Raw genomic sequence first — 15,519 nt, forward strand, 5'->3', positions numbered from 1 at the left:
ATCAAAATACATATTTAGCTGTTACTATGTGAAGAATATAATTTCCCACTCTAACGAGTTGTTATCATGGTTTTTCTAGCATCAAGATTGAGTAGATTTTCACATCAGGAAGATTGAGTAGATTTTTACATCATGATATATTTGTTACCAAATGTGACATGATTAATAAATGAGTAATGAATATGCATTTGCCAAAAGAAAATGAAAATGAAAGACAAGGAAAAATGAGAATTTAAATAAGGTAGATAATTTATTTCCAGCAAATGTTTTGTCTGTTACTTCAAGTATTTAAATTTACATTAGGAGAAGTGAAAAGTTAGTGATATGGTAAAGAAGCTTATCCAAATTTCAGTGTGAAAAGTTGGCACATTCAATGAATAACCTTAATTACAGTGAATCCAAGTCCAAATAAACAGAAATAACTCAGAAGTGCCACCCGTTTTCCATTCCTTCCTCATATTTCATGCAGAGACGACCAACTGGACAGCCTCAGCTGCTGACATGTCACTTTTCAATTAACTGAAGAGCCTCAGAAGCAAACGGGGTTGTTGCTCTGCCGTTACAATACCAAAGGATTCTTTTGTAATTTCAAAGGCAATTACCCCACTCGTCCCCCTATATGAGGATACTTCTCATTTCCTATATGTCATCTGAAACTCTAGGAGAAACAAAAAGATCTCAGCAGAGGTAAGCTGAATTGTTGCATATGACTCTCTTCTTTCTTCTGTTCTTCAGATTTGAAATTCAAGCTCAATACATTTGTGAAATTTGATGCAGATAGACTCTTGTTGATCATAGTTTCACAAACCAAGAATTTCAGCTGCTTGGATTTACTAGTTTCTCATGTTATTTCTTTCTCAACTTGTAGGTGACTTTTCTCCATTTGTTTTTCTCTATTCTTTCTTGCATGTCATTTACAGATGGTTTAGTTTGATCCAACTTGCTGAAGCAGAAAAAACATGCAAATCTCATTTGTCCTGAAATTTGAATTTTTTGTTTGTCTAGAAAAAAGAAAATCTTGATTTATGGTTGCATATCGGCTGAATTCAGGCATTTTTTTTTTAGGTCTGAGCTGATTTCAGGCATATAAAGATATTCGGAGATACATGCATTGTTTCCCCAATGATAAAAATTCCAACTAGTGAAATTCAGTATTGTGGTTTTCTTCAACTAGAAGCCTGTTAGATTGTTCAAAATATTTCACAGGATTGTCACTTATTGTGAAAAGCTAACATATATATATATGTGTGTGTGTGTGTGTGTGTGTGTGTGTGTCTGATAAAGATTTATAAATATATATATATATATATATATAATTTGTCTCTATTATGTATATATTGATAAAAGATTTTCAGATTCTCTGTATACTGCTTTAGATTTGATATGAGTGACTTCAATGAGAATATTCAAATGCTGTTTTTTCTGGTTTGGAGTTCAATGATGAATAACGAATTTCATTGGTCATATCAGGAAAGGCAAGTTGAAATTTACTGTTGATCCTTCAACGAAAATCACAGGTATTAGCTAACAGAAAGTTTACATTTGATACAGATCATGTATATCTTTATAGAATGTTCTCATTACTAAAATCCAACTGTTTCGAAATTGAATTATTTGGAAAGTTCCTGAAGCTTCGTTGCAATTAGTATGTTCTCGAAGCTTCGTTGCAAACTTGATTTTCAGATTCTCTGTTTACTGGTTTAGATTTGATATGAGTGACTTCAATGAGAATATTTTAATGCTGTTTACCTGATTAGAGTTCATTAATGATGAAAAATGAATTTCATTGGTCGTATCAGGAAAAGGCGAGTTGAAATTCACGGTTGATGTGTCAATGGAAATCACAGGTATTGGCTAACAGAGAGGTTCTCACATTTCATACAGATCATGTATATCTTTATAGAATGTTCTCATTGATGAAATCCAACTCTTTTGAACGTGAGTTGTTTGGAAACTTCTTGAAGCTTCGCTGCGAACTGGTTTAGATATTTTATGAGTGACTTTAATGAAAATATTCAAGTGCTTTTTATCTGATTAGAGTTCATTAATGATGAATAACGAATTTCATTTGTCGTATCAGGAAAGGCGAGTTGAAATTCACAGTTGATTTATCAACGAAAATTACAGGTATTGGATAACAAAAAGTTTCTTGCATTGAATACAGGATCATGCACATCTTTATAGAATGTTCTCATTAATAAAGTCCAACTCTTTCGAACTTTAATTCTTTTGAAAGTTCTCGAAGCTTTGTTGTGATTAGTATGTTCTCGAAGCTTCATTGCTAAATATAGTATGTTTTCTGTAACCCCCATTAAATCTCAGACATTACAGTGCCGCAGACTCTTAGATTTTCGAAGCTTTGTTGATAGTTATAGTTTCTTTATGATATGAGGTCTCTGTCCATTTAAGTATTTAACTCATCCAGTTTCCCCCTTATGAAAGGACTATCATTTCTTCATGCATTTCTTATTTTTATTTTCTTTCACCTGGCAGTGATCTTCTTGTTTAATAGCAACATGATATATCTGCATTAGACTAATAACATGATATCTCTTTAAACTAGTAACAATAAATTCATATATGGCATCATATATGTAAGTGTGTAACATCAGTTCTTTGATTCTATTAAAATTCTGCGTTTACTTTCGGAATAATAAAAAAGAACCTGCACAGAATAGATTTCTCCTATAATAGATTTCTCCTATAATTGAATTTGATTACTTTGTCTATGCTTAATGCAGTATTCTGATACTTTCACATCCTTGAGTAAATGCATCGGGGGAAGGTGCAACTCTCGTCCCTAGAGGTAACAATCATGAAGGCATCAGCCAAGATCATTTCATTCAGGAATCTTGCCTTATTTCCTCCCATAAATTCTAGCATCTTTTTTTCATCATCCCTGCACCAAGTGATTGTATGTTTTTTTTCTTGTTTATTTTTTATTTTTTCCAATCATCGGGGTTAAATAATTTGTTGTATGACAACTACAAATGTAAAAAATAAAAAGGATATGCCTATTGGATGCTACTAAATTTTACTAGTGATTTATTGGCATTGATCGTAATTATGAAGGAAGTTTCAGGATTCTTGCCAAGTGTACGATGATGTGTGTACCAGTTTCAGAATCATATCAGTTTTGAAGTTTACACCATATCAGTAATCAGAATAAGTATTGTTGTACCTCTTGAAAACCTGTGTGGGAAAACTTATAAACATATGGTTACTTGAAAAATAGTGGACCATGCCAGTTAAGTTGTGTGAACTGAAAGATAAGTTATGTGAAGGCATCAGTGATATTCTTTCGGCTTCAAAGACAATTGTTTGAAATACTTTGAAACCTGTTCCAAGTAGAGAGTACTGTTAAAATTTGGGTTCAATGATGAGTTCTCTATGTTGTTTTTCTGATATTTTTGGTACAATAGAGTACTTGGTCATTGTGCTTGAACTTTAAAAACGCTACATCTTCCAGTACCACAAAGGAATTTGACACTGACAATATTCTTGCATTGTGGGGTTTTCTGGATTGATAATCCTACTGAAACGTATGCACTCATCTGGTTTAGGAATATTGTTTCTGCTTCCCGTAGTATTCTTTAATCTCTTCACAAGGTCAAGTTTATCCATACTGAATTTACAGCCCTGCACAATAGAATCACTGCATCCATAATAAAGCTCTTGACTATCAGTTTTCCATATTTATATGCACTTGAAGAATTGATTCTTGTTTGCTCTTATTTTAGCTGTCATCTGTAACTCAAAATAAAAGCTTAAAGACCAGGCGGCAGCTTTCTGAAGGTGAGAGGTCAACAGATATTTCATGTAGAAAAAGTCATCATGCTCGACTCCAACTAATAAGGGCCATTGACAAACACTGATATCTAACTACAGTTTTGAACTTACCACTGCAGCTAAAAAGAGTGCTGAAATGAATGGCCTACGAATTGAGGTAACTGAAACATCCAAATTGCAAGACAGGAGTCCTGCTGAAAGCATGGGAGATTTGGCTCCAAGAACTGAGGTTGTCCTAGAGAAGCATTTAACTGAGAATCTGATTGAAGAATCTATCGCAACTAAGGGACATTTTTCCCCAAGAGACCCAAAAGCTGAACTGTCTGGCAAACTAGTAGGCAAAAGATTATCACAGCAAAAAGCTGGACTCTCTGACAAATGTGAAACTAAAAGGTCCAAGAGTGAAGACAGGGGGATAACAGCTGAAAGCAAAGTTGCTGAGGCTGTCCCACAGAAGCATTTGACTGAGAGTGTGGTTAAGAAGTGTGCCAAAACCAAGGAAGATTGTTCTCCAAGCAAGTTACTGCCAAATGGAGTCTCTGATAAGCTTGAAGGAAAAATGACAATAGTTGAAGTTGATGGTTCCTTGAGAGATCCTGGCAAAGTGATTTTTTCTGAAAACGACCCTGCTTTGACTCCTGCTTCAAACACCTTGAATAACAGGAACTCACTCATGAGTCAGATGGAAAACAGGAACATCAGAAGGTCCCAGGTAGACAATAGAAAATTGAAAAAGGACAAGTTTAATTTGCCTCGTCGGTCCTCAAAACGACTTGCTGGGCAACAACCAGAGCCAGTAAATAACCTGGTTTCAACTGTACAGGCTCGTCAAGTTGCAGCTATAAAGTCTAGTAAAGGGGATGGCAGACAAGATGCAGGTTTGGCTTCAGATGATCTTGAAAATAGAGCACCTCAGCAGCTAGGGGATGCATTAGAAACAGAGGTTGCAGACCATACTCTAACTGAAGTAAATTCTACACTACAAGGAGAGCCATTGAGCAAGTTCAAGAGGCTACTTGAAGGTCTTGAACTACAGCGGTCTGTTGATTCCTTGGGTTCCAACGAACAAACTCTTCAAGTTGCAACCAGAGAGTCTAGTAGAGGTGATGCCAGTCGAGATGCGGGTATGGCTTCAAATAAATTTGTCAATGGAGCATCTCTGCAGCTTGGGGCTTCATCAGAACCCGAGTCTTTCTTTGATACCTTAGATGACATAGACTCTATATCATATGAAGAGTCATTGAACAAGGGCAAAATGTTGCTTGACGACCAAGTGGTTCCTAAAGAGCAACATCATAAGTTGGATACTGAGGAAATGGATCCTGAGAAACTCAGCTTTCTGCTTCGAGAAGACTCATCCTTTGAGTTTGCTGTCAAAGTCCTCACAGGGGAATTGCCAATAGATTACGAACCTATTTTGAAACCTGCAGCTGATATGGTGCCAAAGGCAACTGGGAGCTGCAGCAGAAATGCAACTGCCAGGTCCTGTAGCAGTAAAGCCATCCAAGCTGTAGATTCGGCACATGAAGCATCTCAGCAGTTTGAGGCTATCCAAGAGAAGAAGGTAGCAGATGATCCTTGTACTATAACAAACTCTTCACTTCATGAGGAATCTTCGAACGAGATTGAGAAATCTCATGGGAACCAAGCTGTTGATGTGGAGCAACTCCAGATGTCTGAAACTGAGAAGGCTGCTGTCGAGAATCCACAGTTGGACTTCTCATCCCTTTTCCCGGATACTTGGTCCGATTCTGACCCATTCTTTGATCTTGCATATCAGAGTCTTAGAGAGGATGATCTGTTTCAGGCTTACTTTCAGGAAAATTACAACCAGATAGATGGCTCGGCACTGCCAGAGTTTGGCTCACCTAGCATTTTCCAGAATGACATGTTTGATCCACCAGAAGAATATGTCCCAGGACACCTGCTGCCCATGAATTCTTCTTTGCCACCTGCGGAAAATGTGAGCCAGCCATTATCCATGAATTCTTCATCCCAGCCTGCAGGAATTGAGGGCTTTTCAAATGGCAATGGGGTTGGTTCAGACCAACGGTTATCCATGAATTCTTCATTCTTGCCAGCAGGAAATGTGGTCTCATCCAACTCAAGTGGGGTTGGTACACAGAAGCCTTGCTTCGGAGGCAAACAGGAAGATTGATTCTGAATCAGTGGAAGACTATCCATATTTTACTTTTATGCTGTTTGTTAGTTTGTTACTTGGCTGAACACTTGAACTATCCAGCTTGTGTTTCTTTTAAGTTGTCAAAGGTATTTGAACCTTCTGTGTTGGATGTTATCTTGTTTAATTCGGTGTGCTAGATGTTATTTTCATATTTTGCTGAAGAATTTTAGCTGCTGTGTTGGTTTTCAGTTTTCAGATTCCTATTCTGGAACTAAAAATACCGAACTGAACCAAAAATATTCGGTTCGGTTTTCTCAGATCCCATCAAAGTTTGAACTTTGAAGGTAAGCTTGCTTAGGAGAGATGAGGCATCCTTAAAAACCCTCCTTTCTCAGGTTTGCGTGGTTTGTTTCTTAGCTGGGGATGGTCGCCCCATCTGGCAAAGAATTATTAGTGATCAAATTTCTTCTTTTACTGGCAGCAGGGTGCGATAATGTTGTGCTGCGTCTACCCCGATGGTTGGACGTTTATATCAAAACATTAACAAGAGAATGAGGAAGGTTTAAGTGCATAGAAATAACAATTAATATCTAGTATATAAATACAAGGGAGTACAATGCTCAAACACAGAAACTCAATCTCAGAAAAAGAAAAAGAAGGAATTTAATAATCGGAACCGTTCATTTTCCAGTTGCTGAATTAGCTCAATCGGAAAACGTATAATCTTTAAAAGCGACCCGGTAAGGAAGCTTTTCCAAAGAAAGTTTTGAGTGAAATCGGCACTCTCAATTAATGCACTTAATTACAGTAAATCCAAGTCCAAATAAACTCAAATGACTCAGAAGTGCAACACGTTTATGGTTCCCTCTCATATTTCATGCAAAGAGTTTTACCGGACAGCATCAGCTTCTGACTCGTCACGTTTCACTTGACCGAAGAGCCTCAGAAGCAAACGGGGTTGTTGCTCTGCCGTTACAAATGCGAGGGATTGTTTTGTAATTTGAAAGCCAAGTACCCCACTCTTCCCCCCATATCAGAATCCTTCTCATATTTCCTATGTGTAATCTGAAACTGTAGGAGAAACAGAAGAGCTCTTCAGCAGAGGAAAGCTGAATTTTTGCATGAGTCTCTTCTTTCTTCTTTTCTTCAGACTTTAAAATTCAAACTTGAAACCTCTGTGAAATTTGATGCATATAGATTGATGTTGTTCATATTTTATTTTCAGCTAATTGGATTTACTAGTTTCTTGAGTTATTTCTTTATGAACTTGTAGGTGATTATTTTTTCTCCGTTCTTTCTTGCATATACATATGGATTACTTTGATCCATCTTTGCTGAAGCAAAGAAACATGCAAATCTAATTAATCCTGAAATTGGAATTTTTTGTTTTTCTAGAAGAAGATAATCTTTCACTCAAGAAAAAAAAGGAAAAAGAAAATCTTGTATGTTTTGAGGTTGCATATCAGCTGATTTCAGGCTTAGAGTGATATTATATCACAGATATATGCTATTGTTTCCCCAAGAACAAAGATCACAACTAGTGAAACTCAATAATGTAGGCCTTCTTCGACTTAGGAAAAGCCTGTAGTTTCAAGTTGTCCAAAATGCTTCATATGAGTGTCACTTGTTGTCTGTGAATTTTTTAAACAGATATTTAATATTGTGGTAGTTTCTTTGGCTGATTTCCTCGGTCATCATCTGTATGAACCTGAAGTGGATGATTCGGTTAATTGATTTTAAAGGATTTTGAGATTCTTTACATACTGCTTTAGATATGATGTGATTGACCTCAGTGAGTATATTCGAATTCTAATGGCTGCTTTATCTGAGTAGAGTTCATTAATGATCAATAACGAATTTCATTTGTCATATCAGGAAAGGCAAGTTGAAATTCTCGGTTGATTTGTCAATAGAATCTCAGGTATTGGTTCACAGAACGTTTCTCAAATTAATACGGATCATGTATGTCTTTATGTAATATGTTATCCTTGATAAAATCCAAGTATTTCAAACCTCAAAATTAGGAATGTTCTCGAAGCTTCGTAAATGACTATAGTATATTCTCAAAGCTTTGTTGCAATCATAGTATGTTCTCAAAGCTTACATTATGTTCTTGAAGCGTCGTTGCTAATTATAGTTTGTCTCTCAAAGCTTTGTTGACTAATAGTTTTAATTTCTTTACTATGTGACTCTGTCTGTCATTTAACTCATTATTCCCTTATGGAAGGATTATCAATTCTTCCAACATTTATTATGTTATACTTGTTTCTTCCGCTCAGTAGTGATTTTCTTGTTTAGTGGAAGCAACAAAATGCATCTTTAAAACTAGAAACATATAGATTTATGTATGGCATCATACTGTAACATCAGTTCTCTGATCCAACTGAAATTCTTCATTCTTTGTCTGAAAAATAAAGAAACTACAGAGAATAGCTATCTCCTATAATCGAATTTGATCACTTTTTATATGCTTTCTGTATGAACCATAAGTGCAATGCCGTTTCTCCAAGCCTAACAGGTTCCCTGAACAAAATTGTCCCTGAAATTTTTCTTAATTACATGTAGATTCTTAAATTTACCAAGTTTTTTTTGTTGTATTTTCCCTTGAAAAAGAAAAAAGAAAAGAAAAGGACTGGATGATCTTAAATTTCTTACAATATGAAATGCAGCAGCAGATGCTCTTTGTATTAGTGGACTGAAGTAGCTAGGTCTCTGAGGTTTTTACACTAATACACAGTATCTTGCTTTGATCCTTGATGGTTTCAGCCACATGTTTTCTACGATGACGACAAACAAAAATTCAAGATTTGACATATGGGCAGACCTGGATAAAGATGTACTTGTAGGTATATTCATGACACTGAATGTTGTGGAATTAATCCGTGGGGTATCTGTTTGCAAATCTTGGCTTGAAGCAGCTTCGGAACCCTGCCTTTGGAAGACAATTGACTTAAGTAAGCTGGAGGTCAAGAACTTTAACCAACAGCGTGAGCAGTCTAGCCAGAGGGTTATGGATATTGTGAATAGTTCTTTCAGTTTAAGTGGTGGAACTATATCTTGCTTTATTTTCCACTTCTATGCATACATAACAAGTCAGCACTTGGTTTGTATTTCTTAAAGGTATTAGTTCAAACTTCCCAAAAATGTTCTAAAGAGGTTACCTGGTGAAATGTAAATTTGACTAACTCTCTCGTTTACAGCACCCCGAATCTCAAAAGACTAGTTAATGAGTTTGAAGAAGCTGCGAAGAACTGGCCACTTCTTGAGTCATTGACTATTCCTGGTAGCTTTTCTATTGAACTCATGAAGGCAATTGGTCAGCACTGCAAGAACCTCAGAGAGCTGAAAATGATGCACCGGTTTGACATGAATTGTGCAGAGAACATTCTTGCATATGCACCAAGTTTGAAGGTCATAAGTCTTCGGTGCAATAGAGTGCACAGGGATGCTGTACTTTTCTTGCAATATTTAAACTTGCCCATTGATCTAGCTAGAAAAGAGTTAACATATCCTGGGACACATTGTTGTGTTGCTGAACTTGTTAGAATAAGAAATTTCTGAGCTGTATCTGTCGTGCAATTGCATGCTATGATGTAAATTTTCTTTTATAGACAATTTCATTTACATGTTGCAGATTTCGATTTATGAAGTGAAGTTTAAATATTTTCTTTAAAGTCTCTTTTTCTCGTTCTAGAAAATTAAGAATCAATTCCTTGAGGTAGCTAGTCCAGCAATTCTTCCTAGTTGATGGTCTTTGACCTCAGAGACAATCTGGGATTTGCAAAAAACTGATAATGTCATATGAATTAAACCGTTCATAGAAGCAGATCACAGTTTATCATCATGAGATAATAACACAATTTCAGCGGATTACAATTGATGATTACTTGACATAAAAATTTTAAATAGCAAAACCACTAACATGTTTAATTAACAAGGAAGGTAGTGCCAAGAACAGTTATCTCGACAGAGAAAAAAAATTCTAAAGACATTACACCAGCAAAAAAGGAAAATGAGAATCCAACTTCCGAAAATAATTATTTACACCAAATACCTTATCTGTTAGTTCATAAAAAAATAAAATGAATTTGAATTTGGTTAACAAAAATGACAATTGTTGGTGAACTGGATAGAAAATTTATCCAAGCAAATCCAGTGCAGAATTCGCACATTCAATGCACTTGGACACATGCATATTGATTAAATTTCTTTTTGTCACAGATTTAGTTGAATTGTTTTCGTGCATCTTTGTGAGAAAACATTTATGGAGTTTCCATTTTCTTTTAGTCCCTGTTATCTCAACCAGGGTTGAATTACACTTGGAATACCAATTCATTTCTTTTTCCAGTCAGAGATGACTGAACCAACCAGAGATGTTGAATTGGCATATTCCTGTTGGTTCTTTCTCAAGGATTTATAACGTGGTTGGTGTGCTGTTACAAGGGTTTTCCTGTAAATTCATTAGCCAAGTCCCCCCCCCCCCCCCCCCCCCTGTATGAAGATCAGCTGGCTCATTTCTGTGTTATCTCAGACTGTAAGAGACTAGAGCACCAAATACATCTAAGAGAAGGTAACCTTCTTCTTTTTCATAACTTTGAAATTCAAGCTCAAAAAGTGGAATTTGATACAGATATATATATATATATATATATATATATATTATCACCCTTGATTTACTGGTTTCTTGTGTTAGATCTTAGTAAACTATTAATGGTGTGCTTTCTTTTGTTTTAAAATTCTTTTTGATATTATACAAATGGATTTGGGTTGGTTTGGCCTTAATTTCTTTAGGAGATGATGTTTTTATAAAGAATGATGCAGTAGATACAGGTTCTTCCCTTTGAGAAGCTTCACTGACAAAATCATTATACAAGGTTTTGAAATCTCCTCTCTGGTAAAGCAAACAGTCAACATGCAAATCTCATTAATTTTTAAGCACATGAGATTCTCTTTGAAGAAAAATTATCCAGATTTAAGGTTTCATATTAGATTATCAGGGTTATAATGGAATATGACAGATATGTGACAATTTGTTTCCAGGAACTTGCATCAAAATTTATTGAAATTCAGTAATGCATGAGGTACTATTCAACTAGAGATAGAAAAAGCCTGCACCCTAAAGTTTTTCAAAATGCTTCATACGGGTATATCACATGTTGTCTGTGAAATGTTTACTATAGATTTTACTATTTTCTCAAAAAATCATATTTTGAACCTGAAGTGGATGAATTGGAAATTGATTGACTAAGGATCCTCAGATTCCGAATAAACTTCTTTCAATATGAGTGACTGCTTTGAAATTATTCTGGTTTCTAACTCTGGTACTATCATCTGATTATATTTTACTGATGATGAAGAATTACATTATTTTATCATATCAGGACAGGATCGAGTTGAATTTAACCATTTCCTTGTGAAGACATAGCAGGAACTTTCTAAAAAATTCTAACATTAATTAATACAATGCAAATGTTTTCTTTTTATTTTTCAAAAAATCCAATTCTTTGTCGTATTATTTAGAATGTTCTTGAATCTTCGTTGACGATAATAAATTATGTTCTTGAACCTTCATTGATATTTCCAGTGTGCTTTCATAGGTTCACTGTCATATATGGACTTTTGTGTTTTCGAACTGCACAGTGAACATTATATGTAGTATGTTCTCAAAGCTTTAATTATTGCCGTAAAACTGAATAAAATTTCCAATATGGATTGACTTTTATGGTTCTGTAATGCATATTACCTTCTTATGTACTTCACTTCTCATGTTAATCTTGTTTCCTACTTAGCAGTGATCTCCTTGCTTGAAGGGAAAACATGATCTTTCTGTCATTAAAATTAGGAGCAAGAAAAGTTTTCTCTTTTGGAGTTCTTGAAACTATAGACTGATGCTTGGAATCGCTATGTAACATCAGTGCTGTGACCCTATTTATATTATTACCTAGAAAGAACCACTACTGTCTTCTTCTTTTATTGATTTTGATCACCTTTGTTTATGCTACTGCAGTCTTGCCTGATGTTAAATTTGCCTCCTTGACTTAAATGTTTGTAGTTTAGCACATGTAAATTATTAGCATACTAGAAGAAACAATCCAGTAGTTTAACTTACCCTATTGCTCAAACATATATAATAGGATTTTGCTGCATATCATTTATCATGTATTATCAATTCATAGGTTTGAGCATTGACCTGAAGTTATGTGTACGTGTGTATCCTATGCAAAAAAAAAACAGTGGACATCTGTTAAGTTTTCTAGAATTTGTTTATCAACTAAGGCATGCATCAAGTGATAGACATGACTCGGAAGGTCTAATCTTGTTAACGTTCTGTTTTAAGCTCGAATTGTTCAAAGCCATTGCTCTAACTTTTACTGATAAAGATTTTTCTGTGCCACATTGAAGAAATGTTCCTATCTTGTTATTCTGATATATATATATATATATATATATATATTACTTGAACAGATGAGCTTAAGTGTGTGTATATATATATATATATATATATGATACTTGAACAGATGAGCTTAAGTATATATATATCTACCAAAATGAGGTTCGCCACTTGCTATTTTTTCTCTTAATTTGTATAATTATATGTAAGAAAAAGGTTAGGTTCTAACGTTTCTAATGGATCATTTATAATGCTTGAGCTAAATTTTTTTAATAGTACATAGTACCTGATTTTGATCCATGATGGTTACAGGAAAAAATCTCTTTGTTATGAAGATGAACAACAAGAGTACAACTTCAGAAATCAGGGAGAGATGGGGAATGATCTCATTTCACGTATATTCATGAGCTTAAGTGTCATGGATGTCATTCGCTCATGCGGAAGTGTTTGCTGCTCTTGGAGGGAAGTTTCTTCCAATACCAGACTTTGGAAGACTATAGACTTAACTAAGGTGGACTCAGAAATATTTCTTCAATCTAGGTCAGGCCATATTGCTATGGGAATTTTGAATGCTGTTTTCAGTCGTGGTAAAGATGTTACTTGCCTGGTTTTTAACTACTACTTTTACATGAGGAATAGTTATTTGATCCATATGTTTCTCAAAGGTATTAGTTTTTACGTCCCAAATTGTACTAAAAAAGGTTAATTTGTTTCTATTTGAAGGGATTCATACTGATACACTCTCTTCATTGCAGAATACTGAATCTAAAAAGACTAGTTCTACTGGTACGGTATACAGAGTTTAAAAGTGGCTGGATTTGAAGCTGCTTTGAAGAACTGGCCACAACTTGAGTCACTGACCATTCCATGTGACTTTCTTGTGGAAATCATGGAGGTGATTGGTAAGCACTGTAATAAATCCGCGGAGATGAAATTGATGTGTGATTTTTATGAGGAGTACGCAGAGGCAGTTGCTGCCTACATACCAAACTTAAAGGTCTTGAGCCTTAGGTGCGCTGAAGTGTCCAGGGGAGCTGTGCTTCACATACTGAATCAAATGAATCATTTGCAAGTGCTCAATTTATCTCACTCCTACATTGTGGATCACGCTCCAACACCAAACCGCCACATATATAGTAGTACTCCGTGAACTTGATCAGGTGGTCATTGAAGCAGCATCATGGCTGAAGAAATTTCTTTTCTGTCGTAGCAGACTCTGCTGCGACACTTGCAGGCTTCAGTTAAGTATGAATGTGCAGATATGAAGAGAACGAGTTTGGAGAATGGATGAGGTGAGCTCACTTGCTCATTGATCTTGGAAAAACAACTTGAACTTCATTAGAACGAATAATTTCTGAGCTGTAGCTCTAGGACATGCTATATGTTAAACTTTGTTTTCATAAACAATGTCATTTTCCTATATAAATATATGGTATTGAATAAGGAGTCCATTTGGTTTTTCTAGGAATCAAGTATTTGAGTTCATAAGGTGGCAGATGTGTTTTGCAGCCTTATTTTTTCTAACTCAGAAGATATGAACGCGATGTGATTCATAAACGATGAACTGGCTGTGTAGAGAGGAAAATCCAGTTAGGGAAGATAACTATCTCCACCAAATATATCTTCTATGCATGTATAGAACAAAAATCACAAGGTAGTGAATAGGAAGAGAAATGTCTCCAAACACATTCGATGCACTTCATTACAGAAAAATCTGAAATCTGACCATCTTGCTGGAAAAATGTGCCTATAGAAATTCATATTGAATGAATTGCTTCCTTTTTCTTTTTGTCATAAATTCATTATTAATTAGGGTATGAAAGTATTTATGGAAGCAAGCTTGCACCATTAATTTTCAGTTACAAATGGAAACAGATTATTTTAAATTTCCAGTCAGAGATGACTGAACAAACTCTCAATTGCTGACTTAATAGTCACAATTCCATTGGTTCCTCCTTAACAACCTGTGCTTGAGCACATGAAGGAGGGGTGATTTTTTCGAAACTTTCAAAGCCAAGTGTGTCACATTTTCAATAAGGGTGACACAAAGTGTAACGGAACAAAAGAGAGCACCAAGCAGCATTGTGAGAAGGTAAAGCTGAAATCTGAGAGTCTATCCCTTCTGTTTTCTTCAAACTCTGAAATTCAAGCTAGGCACTAATTTCAGCTACTTGGATTTACTAATTTCTTCCTTGATTTCTGAATGAACTGTACGGTTCTGTTTTGTATTATTCTTTTTGGGTTGTTATATATATTTGTGTCTACACACACGCACGCACGCACCTTTGGATTAGCTTGATCTGAATTGATTATATGAGAATCTGTTTTTCATTTTGTGGTAATGGATTGATTACAATTTAGAAGCTCTCTCTTTGTAAAGCGGTCACTAAGAAAACCAACATGTTAGATTTTGAATCTCCTTAATCAGAGATTTTTTTTTTTGATCAAATAAAAACTTCATTAATAATGAACTACTTACAACGAGTTTTAGGCAACATCTCTTACAAAGAAATGACCACTAGACTTCACACTAGAACTCTATAATGACTGACTCCAAACTTGCACTACAACTGTATGACAAAGACAAGTAGGTATATTTGCTACCAGATTAATATCGCACACAATGCAGATCGTAAAACTATATTCTTTTGAAGTCCAACTCTTTCTGAAATTATTTAGAAGGTTCTCGAAGCTTCGTTGATAATAGTATGTTTGCGAAGCTTCGCTGACAAGTATAGTATGTTCTAAATTTCGTATATATAACTTATAAAAGTTTCCGTAATGCAATGATTATTATTCTGTTTTCTTGCTAGCTTATATCTTCGTATATGTGTACATGCTGCCCTTCTTATGTTAATCTTGCTTCCTCTACTTAGAAGTGATCTTCTTGTTGTTTGAGAGGTCACATTCCAAAAAAAGACAAGGAAGTTTAAATTACTGATTACCTAGGTTTGAGCTTTGGATACCTTGTCGAGTCCAATGCCTATTAGATTTTAGTGGTTCTATGAGTCTTCTGCCTTCGAACAGTTTCATCTGCCAGCTTTCATATAAAAAACATTCTCTATTTCTAACAACAGTGCACTAGAAAATTCTCAGTGAGTTTTAGAGAAGAACAAATTAAGTCTAGCTTTTGATCAGGCATAACTTTCATCACCCGGTTTTGACTTGATGGTTGCAGGTACAATCTCTTCAAATACAATGATTAACAAGAAATCCA

The 15,519-nt window shown here is 35.3% G+C and overlaps 2 protein-coding genes across 2 annotated transcripts; both read left to right on the forward strand.

Moving 5' to 3' along the window:
• The first annotated feature begins 469 nt into the window (after window positions 1–469).
• LOC112178606 lies at window positions 470–6,132 on the forward strand. Its single transcript, XM_024316768.1, has 8 exons — window positions 470–687; window positions 778–864; window positions 1,471–1,517; window positions 1,800–1,847; window positions 2,081–2,127; window positions 2,742–2,806; window positions 3,741–3,795; window positions 3,909–6,132. Exons 6-8 carry the CDS (start codon window positions 2,771–2,773, stop codon window positions 5,945–5,947), a joined length of 2,130 nt encoding a protein of 709 aa, XP_024172536.1. The 5' UTR covers window positions 470–687; window positions 778–864; window positions 1,471–1,517; window positions 1,800–1,847; window positions 2,081–2,127; window positions 2,742–2,770; the 3' UTR covers window positions 5,948–6,132.
• A 2,561-nt stretch (window positions 6,133–8,693) lies between these two features.
• LOC112177498 (F-box/LRR-repeat protein At3g48880) lies at window positions 8,694–13,452 on the forward strand. The gene is made up of 3 exons (XM_024315791.1): window positions 8,694–9,014; window positions 9,221–9,361; window positions 13,102–13,452. Exons 1-3 carry the CDS (start codon window positions 8,694–8,696, stop codon window positions 13,450–13,452), a joined length of 813 nt encoding a protein of 270 aa, XP_024171559.1.
• The last annotated feature ends 2,067 nt before the right edge of the window (window positions 13,453–15,519 follow it).

This window comes from Rosa chinensis, chromosome 7, assembly GCF_002994745.2.
Source record: "Rosa chinensis cultivar Old Blush chromosome 7, RchiOBHm-V2, whole genome shotgun sequence".
In the NCBI taxonomy this organism is placed as follows: domain Eukaryota; kingdom Viridiplantae; phylum Streptophyta; class Magnoliopsida; order Rosales; family Rosaceae; genus Rosa; species Rosa chinensis.

Bases quoted from the DNA above. Each gene is read 5' to 3' on its own strand.
- LOC112178606 (XM_024316768.1), top strand. From the start codon at position 2,771: ATGCATCGGGGGAAGGTGCAACTCTCGTCCCTAGAG. The intron at 2,807-3,740 runs GTAACAATCATG...CTCTTATTTTAG, and splicing joins TGCAACTCTCGTCCCTAGAG to CTGTCATCTGTAACTCAAAA. The intron at 3,796-3,908 runs GTGAGAGGTCAA...TTACCACTGCAG, and splicing joins CAGGCGGCAGCTTTCTGAAG to CTAAAAAGAGTGCTGAAATG.
- LOC112177498 (XM_024315791.1), top strand. From the start codon at position 8,694: ATGACGACAAACAAAAATTCAAGATTTGACATATGGGCAGACCTGGAT. The intron at 9,015-9,220 runs GTTTGTATTTCT...GAACTCATGAAG, and splicing joins ACATAACAAGTCAGCACTTG to GCAATTGGTCAGCACTGCAA. The intron at 9,362-13,101 runs GTACTTTTCTTG...TACGGTATACAG, and splicing joins ATAGAGTGCACAGGGATGCT to AGTTTAAAAGTGGCTGGATT.